General features: G+C 38.9%; 1 protein-coding gene across 8 annotated transcripts in view; it reads right to left on the bottom strand.

Moving 5' to 3' along the window:
* The window catches only part of PPP2R5E (protein phosphatase 2 regulatory subunit B'epsilon), an 80,340-nt gene that overhangs the window by 13,951 nt on the left and 48,123 nt on the right, over nucleotides 1-18,266 (bottom strand). For all 8 annotated transcript variants that reach the window (XM_064659417.1, XM_064659416.1, XM_064659411.1 and 5 more), the window contains 2 exons: nucleotides 6,653-6,754; nucleotides 3,909-4,001 (listed from right to left, as the gene is read on the bottom strand). In XM_064659417.1, the coding sequence (XP_064515487.1) occupies nucleotides 3,909-4,001; nucleotides 6,653-6,754 (195 nt within the window). The remainder of the gene's footprint in view (nucleotides 1-3,908; nucleotides 4,002-6,652; nucleotides 6,755-18,266) is intronic.

The raw sequence follows: 18,266 nt of genomic DNA, 5'->3' as shown, positions 1-18,266 counted from the left end.
CAGCACTGGGTCTGCTGTTACAGGATCTTCACCAATTGACACAAATCAAAGCGCTGGGGGAATTAATTAATTAATATTAATGTCAATGTCAATTAAAAAACCAAACCAAAACAACCAGCAAAACCAAATAAAAAACCAACAGAACCACCCAACAACAGAAGACCCACATTTATTAAGTAGCTCTTAAATAAGATTATAAAACAGCAAAATGATTATGTGAGACTCAGTCAAAAGAAAACATATTCCAGTGTCTTGTCTTGCACAAAATATATCCCAAAACACTGACACCTGAAGTTGTCTCTAAGAATTAAGACATGAAATGAGCAGCAGGAATAGCACCTGCAGATCTTTGTTTTATTCCCCTTGATGCTTATACCACAAAAGTATGAGCTTCCCTTAGCCACTTTCTTCAGTTTTTCACCCCACAACACTGGCTATTCTGGTGGAAATTTGAAAAAAAAAATGAGAAGGTAAACTTTACTTAAAAACAAAAAACTCAACCATCACCACCACCAAATGGATTTAAAACAGGGAACTTTAGATAGTAATCATAAGCAACCAGTATCTCTCTTGCATGAAAAAGAAAGTAACTGTCAACCATCACCTGTCTTGCAAAAGAAACGAAGACAGTTTCCAAAGAGGTCTTACAAATGTATTAGATGCTGTCAGAAAATTATTACAGGAATGGCAGAAAGCAAAATTATCTGAGATTCACAAACAGATAAATTATAAATACCTATTACAAGTAGATCTGTCAGTGTATGTATGCTACATACATCTCTGCTAAATTGCTATACAACTTTGAGGAGGTGAGAAAGAAAAAAGGCAGAAAAATATGATTAAAAGTTATTAAGCTGTCTGGGATTTTTGACTTCTAACATGCAGGTCTAGGACTGATGCACATACTCTTCTTCATTGTTTTGGATGTTTCTGCAGCTTGTAATGAGATCTCACTGTGTTTTCCTTGCAGTAAGAATCTGTGGTGGGGATTTCATGAGGAAACTATGAGGTTTGTCATCTGCCCTCCAGAGGTTATAAACACATTGCTTTGTTCAATTAGTTCTACAGTTAAATAAATAAATAGTCACCTCATCCTTCCCCAAATAGCACATTTCACCCTAAGACAGCAAACAGCTGGAAACACTTACGTGTTTCATCTTCTTAATGGATTGCAAAGTATTTGTATTTCCAGTTCTCTTATACAGATCCTCTCTGGAAACACTGCTAAACTAAGGCTCAGTCTCTCATTTTAAAAAAAATAAATAAGACTATTATTTTGCTCTGTCCAATTTGTTATCAGTTTTCAACAATAAAGTCTTATTTTTATGGACAAGCTGCAAGACTTCCATAATTTATGTGACTATTCTAAACATACAAAGAAAAGGGAAATAAATTTTCCAAAATAGCAACCTACATAACACAGAGACTCGTGGATATATTTGAATAGTATGTCTCTTAGCAACCACTGCCAACCATTTCAGACTGTATATAAGCAGGCTTGAGAACTGAACAGTTACACTGGTACATACAGCATTTTATTAAAACAGCTGAAAGCCAGAAACATGGACATATTTAAAAAACCAAAGGCAAAAATCAAGCCAACAAGAAAAAGCCTGGGAAGAAGTGCATTAAAATGTATCATTTTTTCATACAGTCATTCTTACTGACAAGAAACACCTCAATAAAGTTCATAAAATTAAAAAAAAAATTAATTTTGAGAGAAAGCTGATTTCAAAGACTGATACACTTGTGTTGTCAGTGTCATGAAACACCAAACATGCTTAATGAACCTTTAGTCTCAAATCACTTTCCCATGTAAGTGATCTATGGTCACAGATTCTCAGGAGTTGCTCCAGACACACAACAAGAATAACAGAAAGTGGAAGGACAGCCCAGTTCCTACAGGCTAAACACAAACATTTACACATGTGGAAATACAACTCCTTGCTTATAATATATATAGCTCAATAGAACTTTTTATAGGAAAATGTGGATTTTAAATTGGCACACTGTACACAGCAATTTATAAATGGGCATCACCGAACCACGTGTCAAGAACGTGAATCCTCAGAATTCTTCTGACCTTTTGTCACATCATACATTTTCTGGTACAGAGTTTTTAAAATCTCATATTCCTCTTTTTCAGGAGATACCATTCTTTCATTTAGTAGACTTAATAAAAACTAGCAGGATTTAAAAATAAAAATAAAAAAATCATTGTTGTAGACCCATTCTCCTGTGCCAAACTGTGCCAGGACTGAATGCCTTGAAAGGGCATGAGTGGGATGTTGCCAGTCATGACCAAGCTCAGCAGCACATAACAGGAGCATCTAAGAGTTATTTTCACCAGATTTTGAACGTGTGCACATGTATTCATTCCAATGCAATCCTGCTATATCTAAAGAAATTAAAATCAGCCTGGAAAAACCTGTAGAGAGTGATTATCATGCATCTTCTTACATCTCCACCAGGTGCTGGATGATCAGATTGGTGCACCTCCTTGTTCAAATCAGTATTGAGGTGAACAAAAAGCAAACCACAAGAGGTTTGATCCAGATGAAGAATGCTCTTGTTTTTAGAAGATGGATACAATAAAACCATAAATACATCCTACTGCTTTTGTAGGGCGAAAAAGGTCTTGTGGCACTAAGAAGGAAACTGAAGTCCCTTCTTTGAATCTTTGAGCGTAAGGACAGAAACTGCTCTCTAAAGTACATTTTCCAGGTATTCTTCATACAAACAACAAACATGAACAGTAAAAACAAAACTTGTATTTCCTGAGCACTACAGGAAAAAAATAAAAGCTCCATGATAAGGGGTGAGAGAAAGGTCTTCAGAAATGCTGAGTATCACTCCTAATTTGTTTCTTATTCAAGTGTCAGCCCGCAAGGAAACTCCCTTTTCTAACTAAGAAGGAATCCTTCTAAATTTCCCTGATTTCAAAAGCAAGCTATAGGCAGCATCAAACATGAAGTTCCTTCTGACTTTGTGGTTATACAAAAAATTCACCATGGGAACAGAAAACCCGAGACAGGCCTATCCCCAAGAGCCAAAGACAAGAGTTGTATCTGTGGAACGTCCTGGCTTATACTAGAAAACAACCTCCTTCAACCACCTCTGTTCTGGTGTTTGTCAAGGCCTGGACAAAAACTTCTCAGTAGAGGGGACCAGCTACTGCAGTTCCAGTGAAGTAACAAAGCACATGAGAAATCAAGGAAGATTGAACATGTGTAAAATATCTGGGTAGCAGCTGAAAGTCATCTCTTCCCTTTAGCCACAGCAATGGCAAGCAAACTACAAAAATAAAGCTACCTCTTCTTTGCCCATGTTGTTTATTACTGATGCTGCTTCTCCTTCCACGCTTTTAATAGACCTCAAGCTTGATACAGCCTTTTGATTTACTTCCTCCCCAAACACTACAGTCTCACTGTTTCAGTACCATGCTGGAAATAGCTTTGCTAATGAACTTCTGCCCCTTCCTGCAGAGAGACGGGAGAAATGTTCTCCGCTTCCAACAGAAACATTTTAACAATATTAAGACACATTAAAACTGGCATTTAAGTAGACTCTCTAGATAGCAGGACTTTGAGACTTGATGGTAAAACTTTCATTTTTCAACAGTTACTGTTTCAGCTCCCTCTCATAAGCAGCAAGTCCAATATTTTGACTGAGGTATCGAAACTGGATCCAAAACATCTATTTTATGCACCTATAGCAGCAGAGACTGACATATAAACACATACATGTATTTCCACCACCTCCATAGATTGAAAGCTTCCATTGTATATGCTGGTATAGCCTTTTTCTTTTGCAAATAAACTTACACTTTTGAATTCTAAACAAAACCTTTTTAAAGGAATTTTCTTTCAAAAGCAACGTGAAGCCTCAAAGAAAACACATCAGCTTACCTGCAATACAAATTTCTGATCTATGTACTTTTTGGCAATGCTGGGCTGAAATTCTTGGCTTTCCAAAAATCGTATGAAAAACTCATATACAAGCTGCAAAAGGAAAAAAAAAAAGTGGTTAATTTATGACTTGATTAATCTTCATATTTTAGTATTTCCCTACATTTTGTTAAAAAATTAAGCACTTATTTTTCCACAGAGCAAAGGTTTAAAAAATGAAAACGATTTTCCTCCTTTATCCAACTGCTACCTCTTAGTTAGAATTAATTACACGAGCTTTTTAAGCTGCTTTTGCTTATTTAACTCCAGTCAAAGACATTTCATGACCAAGAACAGGCACTGCCATCTTGTAATGCCAGTTATCATCTTGTAAAGCTTCCTTAAGTAATTGGAAAGCACATTTAAACTGCCCTCTGAACTGCTGAAGTCACATCAAATACAGACATTACAATTCTGAAAGGGTTGGTGAAACAGTTGGAAATATTTAAATTAAATTAGAAACTGCTTAGAGTAGTGTTCTACTACAACTTGACACACAGAAGAAGAACACAAACCAGAATTTATTCAGAAGTTCCTAACTTACAGTCAAGATTAGCCTCAGGGCTGGAGAAAATCTGCTTATTTTCATGCAATTCCATCTCTACCTAAACTATTCAGTGGGACAGCAACAGACTTTTCATTTAGTGGAGAAAAGGAAGAGTATAAAAAACAGGCAACAAGGAAGTGAAGTGAAACAGAGACTGCTGTGGCCTCAAAAGACAGCAACTCTGATCTGTCACTGATAATGAGCTACCAGCCAGCAAATCTCTTTGCTGAACCTTTTCATAAAGAGCAGCCATTGAAAACTTGCTCATTTCTGCCTTCAGTGAGTCTGAGTATCGATACTGAAAGGAGAAAGGAAGCTTAAAAATTACATTTTTAAACAGTTTTAAACTTTTCCATGACAACAATATGCTGCAAAACTGCTGCTGCTGCTACTTTATGTCAGTGTTCTCTGACTTCTCCAAGGAAGCAATAGGAAATCAAAAAGGGGGAGAGAGGTTCAGAAATAAGACATGGAAAAAGTGACAGCTTACATAACTAACATTGAATCATCAGGAAATCAATTCCATCGACTCCTCACAAATACTTTGGTGAATTTCTTCCTGACAATGGCAAGTCATCGGGTGGATAAGAAATTCCATCATTTCCATGTAAGTAATGACTTTTAAAACCACAGCACTAGTGTCACTTAACACAAGGTAACAGACACGTGTGCCTGTGCTGTTTCCAGGCAGGTAGAGCAGAGCTCTTCAGAGCTGCCTCAAAGCTTTTAAGATTCGTATTTTTTGTGAAATTTAAATATAAATGAGGGATGAACCTACATTTCCACAGACTCTAAATGAGAGAGCACAAAAGAGTGAAACAAACAGCTCACAGGCAAGGATTGTGCATGCAACTGTAAAATACAATCCTCGTTTCAGGCTGAGATCAATTGTGCTCCTTTGCTCACAGAAACTCCCAGACTCCACAAACTGATGTTACTCAGTCAAACTTCTCAGTTTACTAGTACTGCAAGTCATTGTCCTGACTAACACACAAAGGATCTGCATCTGTGTTTTCAATAAAGGAAATTACTGCCTTAATATCAATGATGCTTTCTCCAAACTTAGTTTATGTTCCTGGTTCAAAATCATGGAATCATGGGATGGTTTGGGTTGGAAGGGACCTTAAATATCATCTCACTTCAACTGCCTTCCATGGGTAGAGACACCTTCCACTAGACCAGGTTGTTCCAAACCCCATCCAACCTCTGGCCCTGAACATCTCCAAGGATGGGGAATCCACAGCTTGTCTGGGCAGCCTGTGCCAGTGCATTCTGAGTGAGGAATTTCCTCCCAAAATGTAATCTAAATCTCTCCTCTTTTAGTACAAAAACCATTCCCCCTTGCACTATCTGTCTATGTAAAAAGTCACTATCCCTCTTTTTTATAAGTGCCCTTTCAGATACAGGAAGGCCACAACGAGGTTTCCACAGAGCCTTCTCTTCACCAGACTGAATAATCTCAGCTCCCTCAGCCTGTGCTTGTAGGAGAGGTGCTCCAGTCCTCTGATCATCTTTGTGCCCTCCTCTGGACCCGCTTTAACAGGTCCACAACTTCCTTGTGTTGAGGGCCCCAGAACTGGACACACTGCTCCAGGTGGGGGTCTCAAAACACCTTGTTTCGACAACTGAAATACAGAGGAAGGGATAACACTCAGCAGTGAGCACCCTGCTATACAAATACCTCAAAACAAACCTTGACTCAAGAAAAGGAAGAAGGACTCAGGGATGTAGCTTATCATTCATTTTTCTGAGCAGCTGCCAAAATCTGTGCACTTTTGTATAAATATAATCTACCCTCAGTAAAGCAAAACTGCCAGCAGTATCATCCCCACGATGCTCTTGCTGAAGTTGTTGAAAAAGCCTTGCACATCAGAGCAGTTTGGAAAACAAAATAATTTTTAAATCAGTGAAGGAAAACAGGATATATGAGGGACCACATCAATAGAATTTTTAAAGAAAGCTTTAATATTCTGCAAATATCAGAAAGTTCTCTCCTGTCTCTGTAGGTACTATATTATAGCCATTAAAAGGATTAATAAATGTTAGTGTCTCACAGACTAACAGGGTCTGATTCACAAGTTAAAAAAAAAAAGCTGAGAAAATGATGAGATACGTTTAGCAATGACAAGCATTTCCTCTGAGGTAAATAATCAAAAACCTGTAAATGCGGCCACGATGCCTCCAAGGTGGGCTCATCTTCTTCTGGATCAAATTCATTGCTGTCACTAGGTGGGAGAGTTCTGAAGATATTGCAAGATACCTGAAAAGTGAAAGAAAGACAGATGAGATCTGTTCTTCAAACGGGCATTAGATTTGAGGGCTGTGTATGTCTGTGCCCACTCTAACAAAGTTCAGAACAGGGCTGAGGAATCTGTCCTTTTACAAACCTGCCACCACAATCTTGGCTTTTCTTCTTTCCACTGATATCCCAGTTTTAGCTGGTCTGTCACCACACTCTAGGGGCCCACCAACATGTGATTCCCAACTCTGCTGAGTACCAATGGGCTGTTTAGGAGTTGTGGGAAATACCATCAACATGCATTTACAAGTGTTTTCATACAACACTTGGTTACTTTTCTTTGTGGAGAGAAAACATGAATGATTAAGGTCTCATCTGTCAGCACTTGTTAAGAGCTGCCAATGCTACTCACACATTAAATGCCTGGACATCTCATGCCAAGTACAGTACTTGGTACTAAATGAAAGCAAATAATAGTATTTGCTCGACACTTAGCCTACATTTTATTTCATGGTTGGTTCACTTTGCTTAATCTTATTTAGAGGTACTTTGGTGAGACTGCTTGGCTTTGTGAGGTTCATGCTATCAGCAAAGACTGAAGCAGAGTGCTTTCCTGGGTTAATTAGAGTGCTGAATGGAGCGTACAGCTTATTATGCAGCAAATCTGATAAACTGCAAACGTGCTGTAGGGCCCTTCCTGCACTTGGAAGGTGATGATGTGCCTCCCTTGCACTCTGCTCCTGCGCATTTGACCCATCCTAAGCTGGTTAATCAAACAGCTGGGAAAAGCAGCCTGTTATCTCCTAATCTATACATGACCCCTTCACAATAGTTCAGACAAACTAAGCTATTTAGAAAACAAAACTAGCATGCTTTTGAATATCATTATTTATTTTTCCAGCCTTTTGCTCCTGCATATGCTTTAAAGTTAGTCTGTAAGGCATATTTTCAATATGTTGGCAATTTAGTAAGAAAAGGCACTTTAAAGCCAGAGTTTAAATACACTCCAAATACTGATAAAACCAGATTGAAATAGAGTGAAATATTAGAATTTGCAAGACAAACAGAGCAGATTCGGGTGCTGCATAAACAGAAAGATGAAACAGAAAAGTGCAGGACAGCACGTAAGGATGTTCACTGAACTCAAGGGAAAGACAAAAGAAGAGTAGGAAAAGCAAACCAGTGAGCAGAGAAAATAAAAGACGCCACGCTGGTTTGTGCTGGGACTTTTCCCTTCTGCCACAAGAGGGTGTGTGCCACTGCACTTACAGCACCACAGGCTTTCACAGAAGCCCCCACTCTGTATGTAAATCTCGTGTTTTCAAGCCGCATGGCTTTCAGTGTGAAGAGATACAGCACTTGCTGCAGCCCGAGCTGATGGATGCTGAACCCCACTTGCCCTGTATCCACACCTGCCAAGTGACTGCCACCAATCACTAGGAGAAGCTCCTTTTCTCCCTTCTCCATCCTCTTCCCCGACTCATTCACTTCTCTCAAGAGCCCCTCCATGAAAAGACATTTCTAGTCTCATGAGAGGTCAAATAACTATTCCAGGAATACACATGTTACAGTTTGTCTTTCTTCAAGGATTCCTGAGCTCGTCCTTCTGCTATCACTGATACAAAAGAGCAGGGAGAGCAGTCAGAATTAGGAAGACAGAACTGTTCCTCTGGTAGAGCACAGGGCAAAAGAGGGTAGACAGCTCAAAGGATTCCCAAGTAAAAAGGGGGAAATGTACCTTGGATCCAAGCATGTGGCATTCTACAATACTTACTCAAGCATATTTGGTTAATGCTTCACAGTCAAAAAAATCTCAGCTATCTCAGGATTTGGACCAAAGTAGGAAACTAAGAAAACCAAAGACAACTTTTTCTTTTCTGCTTTAAATTTCATTTGAAACAAGAAATTTTTCTGCAAATTTAACCATACATGTAATATAACCATACATACATTAACCAGATCACAGAAAACCTAAGTATTGAGTAGCTGTTTTTTTTAGAACTGGGACAAATACTGAATTATGGCACAAGCAAAACGTGCAAGGAAAAGTACATACTTTCAGAATGAAAAGCCAAACAAAGACAAATTCTTATAAGACTTAATTTAAGTCAAACCAAGCCTCAGGCAGTTAGTGCCAGGGCCTTACCAGCATGCCAAAAGTATGAAGGGTTCAGCAACAATTAGTTAAGTGCCAGCACTGACACCTGGATCTTGAGCTTGGAACAAAACCAGTATGATTTCCAGAGTGTGCCTACTAAAAACCTCCAGTCTCAAGGCAACTCGAAAGCAGGTTTTTTGCATAAGAAAATTAACATGCAGGAGTAAAGGCAATGACAGCTAGAATATGGTCTTAGTAGACACTTTGCTCTCTTTAATTTTCTTTTTTTGCATTAGAAGTAAGGATAAGCTACATGGAGCCAAAATGCAGATATTCTCCCAAGGAGAACAGAGAGAACAGGTTATCTTTAAGTGATTTCCCCAGGTTATCATAACTTTAAAAGATAATGTGTGCCATTACAGTTGCATTAATCACCACAACACAGCACGACAGCTCATTTACATGCAGTGTCAATTTATAGCATGCTTATCTAAATCAGTAGCCTCTGGGTGGTTAATGTTTATAACCCTCTAAGGGAAAACCAAAGGCAACAAGTTCTTCCATGCATGAACCGCCCAGCTGTACGTTGGAGACTCTGACAGCCACCACACCAAGACGGGAATACGCTACATCGAATCTGGAAAGAATTTTTCTCAGATAGGCATAAGGTACCTATTTAGTATTTATCCCTGGGCCCAAGCAGCATGCCAAAATTCCTTCAGCTGGATAGCTGAATCATTTCTCTTCTGACCTCTCTTGGATCATCAAGCCAAAGGACATCCCTGCCAGCCTGAATATACAGTCCCTGATGATTCTTCTCCCATAGCCAACACAAATGACTATGGATCAATACTGACTTCCATCTGCCACTGGATCAGGAATATCTCCAAGCCCAGATGATATTTTTGTAAGGCAAACCAGAACTCCTTATTTTCTATAAAGTTGTATCATGACAGATCTTCCCCTCTGTCCTCAAAAACATCTGCACGCTGTCCTCCATGACTGTTCCTTTCAGAAGCACACACCAAACTGGATGTAGGACCTTAAAGGTCATCTCATTCCAATCCCCTGTCATGAGCAGGGACACCTTCCACTAGACCAGGTTGCTCCAAGCTCCATCCAGCCTGGTCTTGATCACCTCCAGGGATGGGGCATCCTCAGCTTCTGTAGGCAACCTGTGCCAGCGCCTCGCTGCCCTCTGAGTAAAGAATTTCTTCCTAACATCTGATCTAACTCCAACCAGAAGCAAGACAAAAACTCTTCCAGGCAATTACAATACAATGTCAATTCATTAAAAACAAAAAAAGACAAGGAAGGCTCCCAATATCCCCACAGAGACTGAGCTGCAAGTTCTGAGCAGATCTGATGACTGGTACCTCGCAATGCAGAACTACAAAATGATGGATATACAGCTAAAAGTATAAAGCTTTGAGAAAGCTCTGGTTTTATCACTGCATTTATATTTGAAATACCTTTAAGAAAGAACTAAGAGGCTCAAGTCTGAAGTCAAAATGCATGCTTTGAGAAGTCCTCTCTTTTCCCTCATTGGAGTGCTATAAAAATGATAATGCTGTAACAGAAACACTTCACAAATTCAATTGCAGCTGAGCACTCCTACTCTGTGCTGTTTGAAACAAAGATTTTTATCAGTAATAGTTTTCCTGAATGAAGCCTGAAATGAAAACAAACACTGGGAAGTTTAATATATTCCCTGTACAAAACCAGGGTAAGTGAATACCCATGTAGCTCACAGGGAACACCTGTTCTTCAATTAAAAATATGTGGAATCATCCAAATAAACCCCACGTACATACAAAATTGAAACCCAGTATCTCTGCACACAGTGTTTAAAGTGCTGTGCATAATAACAACATACATTAACAATAAAATGTAATTAAGCTGTAACATGAAGCCATGCTAACCCAGAGACAACACTGGCCCCTGCAAAAGACACTGAACTTGTCCTTCTGAAACATATCTGCATATGTGGGTTTTTTTAATATTGTTTATGGATTTACATGCTCTACAGCCTGAAGCAACTACTGCAGTCACTCAGTTATAATCTCTCTATAAAACTCGCTGAATTGTTCCCAGGAGTTTGACTAAAGTACATTTTACAAACTGTAGTATCTAATCTTATCTTAAAAGATTGTAAATGATTCCACCAGCTCTTCTCCTAAAGTTTTACTACTATTTAACTACAGCACTGCCTCTGATTTCAAGGTTGAATCTGCCTGATTTCCCGCTGATTCTCGTTAAACCACCAGATCACTCTTACATCTGTGTATATATATATATATATATATATATACATATTTACATATGCAGTATGTGTCTATCTATATATAGGTATTCTTACGTAGACGTGACTCTTCTCAACCTCTGTGCTGTTCAATGGAAAACAGGAGCTCCTAAACCCAGGTAGTTGCTGGTTTCTCCATTTGTTTTTAATGCTGTGATAATTTTTGCTTCCTTCCTTTCACCTCCCACCTGTGCACAAGTGCACTGGGGTATGTACAAAAAGCCAGACCATCTCCCTCTTTTTTCCTGCATGTTGTTGTATTAATTTATTGACATTCACTTCTCTGAACAGTGCACTGTACCACAAATTCATATTAAGATGCTCATGATAGCAATCCACAATGCTCAGGTCCTTTTCTGCACCACTGCTTGCCTGAATACAGTCTTTCAGGGCTTACTATTATGTGCTTTCTTTTTGCCCAGCAGCACTACTTTTGACTTGGCTGCATTAAAATGAACTACACTGGATTGTGAACACAGTCAACAATCCAGATCACAGGCTGGGGGGAAAACAATCCTTCTCATCTTTTCTTGACCTTTAAGTCTTTTAAAATTCAATGAATAATGTGCAACAATTTAGCTCTAGATCAGGGCTCCTACACTTGTTAGTTTACCATCACCCACTTTGGTGGTTGGTAGCAGCTTCCATCCACACAGATGAGCAAGCAGCAAACCTGAGATCCTTGGGCAATGCTTCTCTTGGCAGGGAAAGGCAACAGGAACAAGTTTGTAGAACAAAAGAACTGGTGCTCAGGTGCAATGTCCACACTGTGTCTGTTTGGAAGGAGGAGTTTCTTTCTAATAATCTCTTGCACTGAAAAAAGCACTAGCTACACTCCAGCAGTAGAGGTTTTGTCTAAAATGAACCCAGTTTGCAAACCCTGATACTTCTCATAGAATCACAGAACAGTCTGGGTTGGAAGGGACCTTAAAGATCATCTTGTTCCAACCCCCCAGCCATGAGCAGGGACACCTTCCACTATCCCAGGTTGCTCAGAGCCCCATCCAACCTGGCCATGAACACTTCCAGGGATGGGGCATCCACAGCTTCTCTGGGCAACCTGTGCCAGGGTCTCACCCCCCCACAGTCAAGAATTCCACCCTATTATCTAATCTAACTCTGTCCTCTTCCCGTTTAAAGCCATTACCCCGTGTTCTAATCTTGTTCTCTATCACATGAATCAAAGTGGATTATGACACTTATGATCTGAATTAGAAGGGCAAGCCCAGATCCATCCCCAGGCAGCACCTCCGGTACAGCTTCTTGCTGCTGGAAACTGGAGCAGACCCACACCTGACCATAGCAAGGTACTCTACTAGTAACCCCACTCATCTATCTCCATGTACCTAAGTTTTGAGATGATCCAATGGAAGAGTTATTTATTTAATGTGTGCCCAGCTAATTCTATATAATACAAACTAGCGTATCATAGCAGTAGCTCAAGTATCTTGGACAAATTAAAGCACAGGACCAGCAGAAAGAGCCCCTCACGTCTAGAGCAGGCACCCCATGAAGTGAAAGCCTGCCAGTACAGGAACTTGAACTCTAGACAGTCTTACAAAACTCATACTGTCTTGGACTCCAAAGTAAAGAACAAAAACAAACAATTCAAAACCCAGCAAAACAATCCCCCAGAAGATTCGTGTTGGCTTGTCTGGAGACACAATGCTCAAAAGGTACGTAAGAGGATGACACGGCCAAAATAGGGTGTGGGGAGATAAAGGAATAATAATAATAACAGTAATAATAATAATAATAACAGAAGATAGCTGCAGTCTATATAAGTACTTTCTGCAGCAAGAAACTCTTTTTCTGGTTTATTTCTTTGCTCTAGACCTAGTCACTGTATTACTGTGCAGATAAAGTTTGATGGATGCAAGGCCTAAGTAACCAACTGCAGGAATAACGGATACAGGTAAATGTAATTATACACTGTCAGGAAAAATTATTAGGGACAACTGCTTCAAGAGGAGCTGCTTCCAACTGATTCTTTGAGAGGAGCACAGAACATCAGAGCCACTTCTTTTAATAAGCATTGTGGGGTTTGTACGAACTAGGTTTATAAAGAATGTGAATAACAAAAATATCTAACAAAGGTATTTGGAAATAATACATAAAAGAAATCAAAGTTAGATTCTTTTCTTCCTTCTACAGAATTGATAACCCTCACACTAAAGAAACAAGAACAGAACTGAAAATACTATGTGATTTTTACCTATTTTTTTTAACAATAGCATGCTTGCTCCATCACTGCTGCACGTACCTGACAACAGTGTTTAATCAAAATGCATTTGGGGGGTGTCAAAAGATACTGGATTTTCCTTTCAGTATTTCAGATGGCTTCAAAACAATCTGTTCCACTTCTACTGATTCAAGTTGCGTTTAAGATTAATTTCTAAAATTTTACAGAAGTCCTCAACTGATATAAAATTTCTATTAGAAATGAGACATTATTTGTCAATTCTCGTGAGAGTCTATGATTTAATTTATTTCTCTTAAGAGTCAAAATGACATTCAGTATTATACTTTAAAATCCAACAGGAATATATGCACAGGAGTTTTGGTAAATTGAAAAGGTAAGACTGGATATAGGTAGCCCTGCAAAAAAATCTCTATCCAAGAACATTTTAATACAGAAAATCCTAAACAGGATGAACATTTAGCAACCAAGATGTCATACTTAGTCATAAGATACAGCTAAAGCTACAGAAAATAAAAAGATTCATAATGCCTATGAAGTCTACAGCCAGAACACTTCCTAAAAATAGGTTCCTTAACATGCTAAAAAAATCATGGCTTAACAAGATATTTTTTATGTTTAACAGGTCTGTCACAAACAAACTCCTGAACAGGCTCTGCCCTCACATCTGTTGAGACAAACCTGCAGTAAAAGGAATGCAATCCCTCTAGATTTATGCCAGTAGAAAGGAGAGATAAAAGAAAAAAAAAAAAAAAAAAAGCAGAATCTGACCTTTAAAACTCACTTTTTTGTGTTTATTTAGGTATTGATTTAAACAAGTTTATCTCCCTGTGTTGCTCAACACAGTTTCTACACCTCATGACATGTGATGTTTCACTTTGGCTGTAGAGAAATTACAGTCCTATTTTACTTGATTTGTCGTTACAGAAAAGATAAAGATGAAAAGGGAAGCCAAAAGCATCTCAGCACTTAGAAGAGAGGAGAACAATTCAGAACCATTCTAAAAGGTGTATCCCAAAAGAGTTTCATTCCCCATCTCCTATGGGCTGGCAATCGCTCCTGGATGTTTTGTAAACATCCCCAGTAAATGTCAGGGCTTGGGTTTACAATTTTTGAAGAATCAAGTAGGAGAGCTGAAAGGTTGCTCACCAACAATTCATCCAGATTTCTCAGTTTAACAGCTTGTCAATTTGTCCCATCCAATTTTTTAAATGAAATAAATCAGTTTCCTCAATCTATGTCTTAACACCCAGAAAACACAAAACAGCTCTACTACAGACACCCTTTAGGATACCACAGATAATAACAAACATTTATTTCATTCAACTACCATTGCTTAATCTACCAGCAAAATCAGTACCATTAGTTTAAGCCTCCACATTTTGCTTGGACAAGAACAAATTTTAGATTAAGTGTCCAATTATTGGCTCATAAAGTCCTAATACTGCCATTTCCTTCTTAGCAGAGTGTGGCTTAATTGGAAACGGCCTTTTTTCCTGAGACTTACCTAATTCTAAGCAATGTCATCTGCCCTTCTGAACAACACATTAAACTGCAGGGGAAGCGTGCTGAGCAATGCCCTCCTGAATAAATCTCTCCAGCTCACAGCCATTAACACAAATCCCAATCCCTCTTCCCATCAACTGGTATTGATGACAGTGATGAGGCCACTGCAACTTGCTTTGGTGGCCATTAGGAAATCCAATTATTTTTTTTTTTTTAAATAACAATTAACATGCCAAAACCAGAGAGGTTTAAAGAAGCAGATTTGCACACAGGTTGGCAAAGAGCCAAGTGATTTCACATTTAGCTATATACAACATCATATCATATGCTCAAGAGAACAAGATGAAAATATGTGATACTGCAAATACAGATAAAGGCTTTAATGGCACACGTTTCAGATGGTTGGCATAAAAAATACCCAGGAGTTATGCTGGCTACCACAAATGACTGTTTTTCAAACCCTTATGTCAAAACACCACCACATTTTAGAAGCAATTAAAAGTCTCAGATCTTCTGAAGAATTTTACTGGTAATCTTTTTCTAGCCCAGTGTCTACAGAGCCAAATTCCTGTTGGGTCACAAACAGAGATCACTAACATACATGTACATTATAAAACCTTAAAACAAAAAAAGCCTCTTCCACAGTTATTAATTATCTAAAATGTTCAAAAAAGTAAGATGAGAAAATCCATTAGCCATTAATCCTTCTCCACAAATATCAGTAACTTTAAAAATATCCATTTCAGACTGGTGGCCCTTTTTTCCCCCAGACTTTAAATGATACCAAAACTCACAAAAGAGCTTCTTTTTTTCCCCTTCACCTCCAAATCACAGTAGCTCAAAGGGTCAAGCAGGAAATATGAATTCCTAGACTCAAAAACACTACACATAAGGGGAAGAGACCTTCCAAAGAGACGAAGAACACCTGGGCTCCGTTTTGATCAGTTTTAAGATCCTGGTCTTTCAATCAAAACACTCCCATGACAATTGTGGCAGGCAGTCAGTGGGGACACTAATTTGGTCAGGACATTGATACTGCTGTTTTCTTCACTATCATGACAGGTCTGAGATTGTCAACGTGACAGCTCTTTTGTGAACACAGTTGGAGACCCTGGTGAAAATCCCCAAGAGCAGACAAAGGCAGCAGTTGCACTCACAAAGTCAACTGGGCACAGTTAATTCTGTCTCAGATCATGGGCACAAATCTGCTTGAAACAAGAATTGCACTTACTACAAAGAACAGGTTACACCAAACACAAGGCTTCAGGACAAAGTGAATAATGCTGTCTCTTCATCAGGCAGTATGTGGTGAAAACTTACTCTGTATAATATTACCAGCCCTACCTTTCCCTGTAGAGTCCATGTAACTGTGATCAGAATGCTGGAGAAGTCTTGCTTTTATTGGCAAAGACAAGGAGGGGAAAAAAGCATTTTTACCAGATAGCCTATACCTGCAAAATACAAAAAACCTGCAAGCCACAAAGGTCCTGGTGATGTGGTTTAGTAGAAATGCTGCATTAGCATTCGTTGGGATGATCGACAAAAATCATTCATGCATCTGCTATGGATTCACTCACATAAATTCAATACCAGAGCACAGCATCCTGCTCACACAGAATACAACCAAAAAGTATTGGCACATAATAGTGCCAAAAAGTGGTGCAGCACATGCACCAAAACCACAGGCACAACCAGGGGACTCCAGCTGTCCAAGAGCTTACACCTTCATCAAAGCACAGGTGGCTCTTGCAAGCCAGAGCTTCTCACAAAATCTAAATGCTACAACACTCTCAGGAAATTCTTTAGGAAAAAACATGTCCCCTTCCCTAAATACTTAAGCATCTTTTTATTTGTAAAAATCCAGGTTTGGGCAGTCAGGGTCGCTGGGTAGCCAGACACAGGACTGGAGAATATTCGCAGTCCTGCCCTGCTTTGGTACCATGGCAATGAAGAGGAAACACAGCTTGGGTTCAGCACTGGAGCCCAAATGCAAGGCAGAAGAAAGCAGATTGAAGAATGAAAGGAAGAGAGTACAGTTTTCCATCAAAAATGAGCTAAGTTGAAACTGAATTCCTGAAGCTCCATTAGCAAACATCAACCAAATCCACTTGACACATTCAGGCCGTATCTTTATTTCCAGTGACTCCTCCATATCATAGACATAGACTATATTTAAGGAAATTATTTAAAACCATGCTTTTCAAACTCTTCAGGCAATGCATAATTTCCTTAAGATAAAACTTGTTGTGTGAATTAACACAAGTGACTATAGGGACAGTGTAGGACATACTACCAAAGGGGTTTTGCATTTCTTTCACAGTTCAAGATCAGATTGTTTCATAGACTACAATTTATGATTCAAATTGAACTTTATGAGCAGTTACCAATCAAATTCTTGTTGTTTCTTGGGGCCCAAACTAAGACAACACTAACTTGCAGAGTTTTTATTCAACAGATTTTGCTGCAGTAAACAACTATAAACAAAGTCAACATGAGAATAAAACCTCAGTAACAGAAATGCTAAAAAGAATTACCAAATTCTCTGAAGAGGTAAGTGAAAAAGGCCCCCATTTTTCTGTCCGTGCAAAGGGTGTAATACACTTTGTTCATCACAAGGGATACACAGGAGATTAAAACATTCACAAACCATTTAGATGCAGCACCAGCTGAAGAACTGAGCAAAGAACTAGTCATTCTGTATTCTGACAGTATTTGAATGGTGCATGAGACCACATGCTGAACAAATAACCTAACAGACTGAAAAGCACTTCATTCAGAAGATTGGTCCAGTGCAGAAGCAGGAAAGGGCGGGTGAGGGAGAAGGGGAAGAATCTGATCACATAATTATAGGCTTTCTGACAATGCACACACACAGAGAAGCCATATTAAGATTTTTCCATATACCCTTAAGTTCTGGTTTTTTCCCTTTCATGATTAACTGCTTGGTGGTTCTGCCACAATTTACAGCTATTTTTAAGTATTACAGACGAGCAGCACAGCACGTATCTGTGTGTCAGAAAAGAAGTGAGGAGCATATATAATGCAGTGTAAAATCTATTCGTGTTTTTCTTTTTACAGCACATAGCCAGTGGATTCCATGATCACACAGCATCATTAGGAAACCAACATCACCAAATCTATATTTAACTAATTGCCTTCTCATTTAGGTAATGGGTTTTAAGGGTTCTGTTTGGTAGTACAGAACAAACACTTTAAAGCAGTGATTGATTTTACCAATCCAATGAACCTTCACCATGTAGCATCTGGTACTGTATCCATTTTTACACTGAAAAACTATTATCTGACCATTTCTATATACAAGGTATGGCTTTATTGCTGAGTAATCTTGCTCACTCTAACAACAGCTGCTAATAAATCCACATACCACAACCAGGAAATTTTCACACTGATTCTATACAATATTTTT

Source organism: Pseudopipra pipra, chromosome 6 (assembly GCF_036250125.1).
Source record: "Pseudopipra pipra isolate bDixPip1 chromosome 6, bDixPip1.hap1, whole genome shotgun sequence".
Lineage (NCBI taxonomy): Eukaryota > Metazoa > Chordata > Aves > Passeriformes > Pipridae > Pseudopipra > Pseudopipra pipra.
The sequence above is the reverse complement of the archived record's forward strand: the minus strand, read 5'-3'. Positions and strand labels throughout refer to the sequence as shown.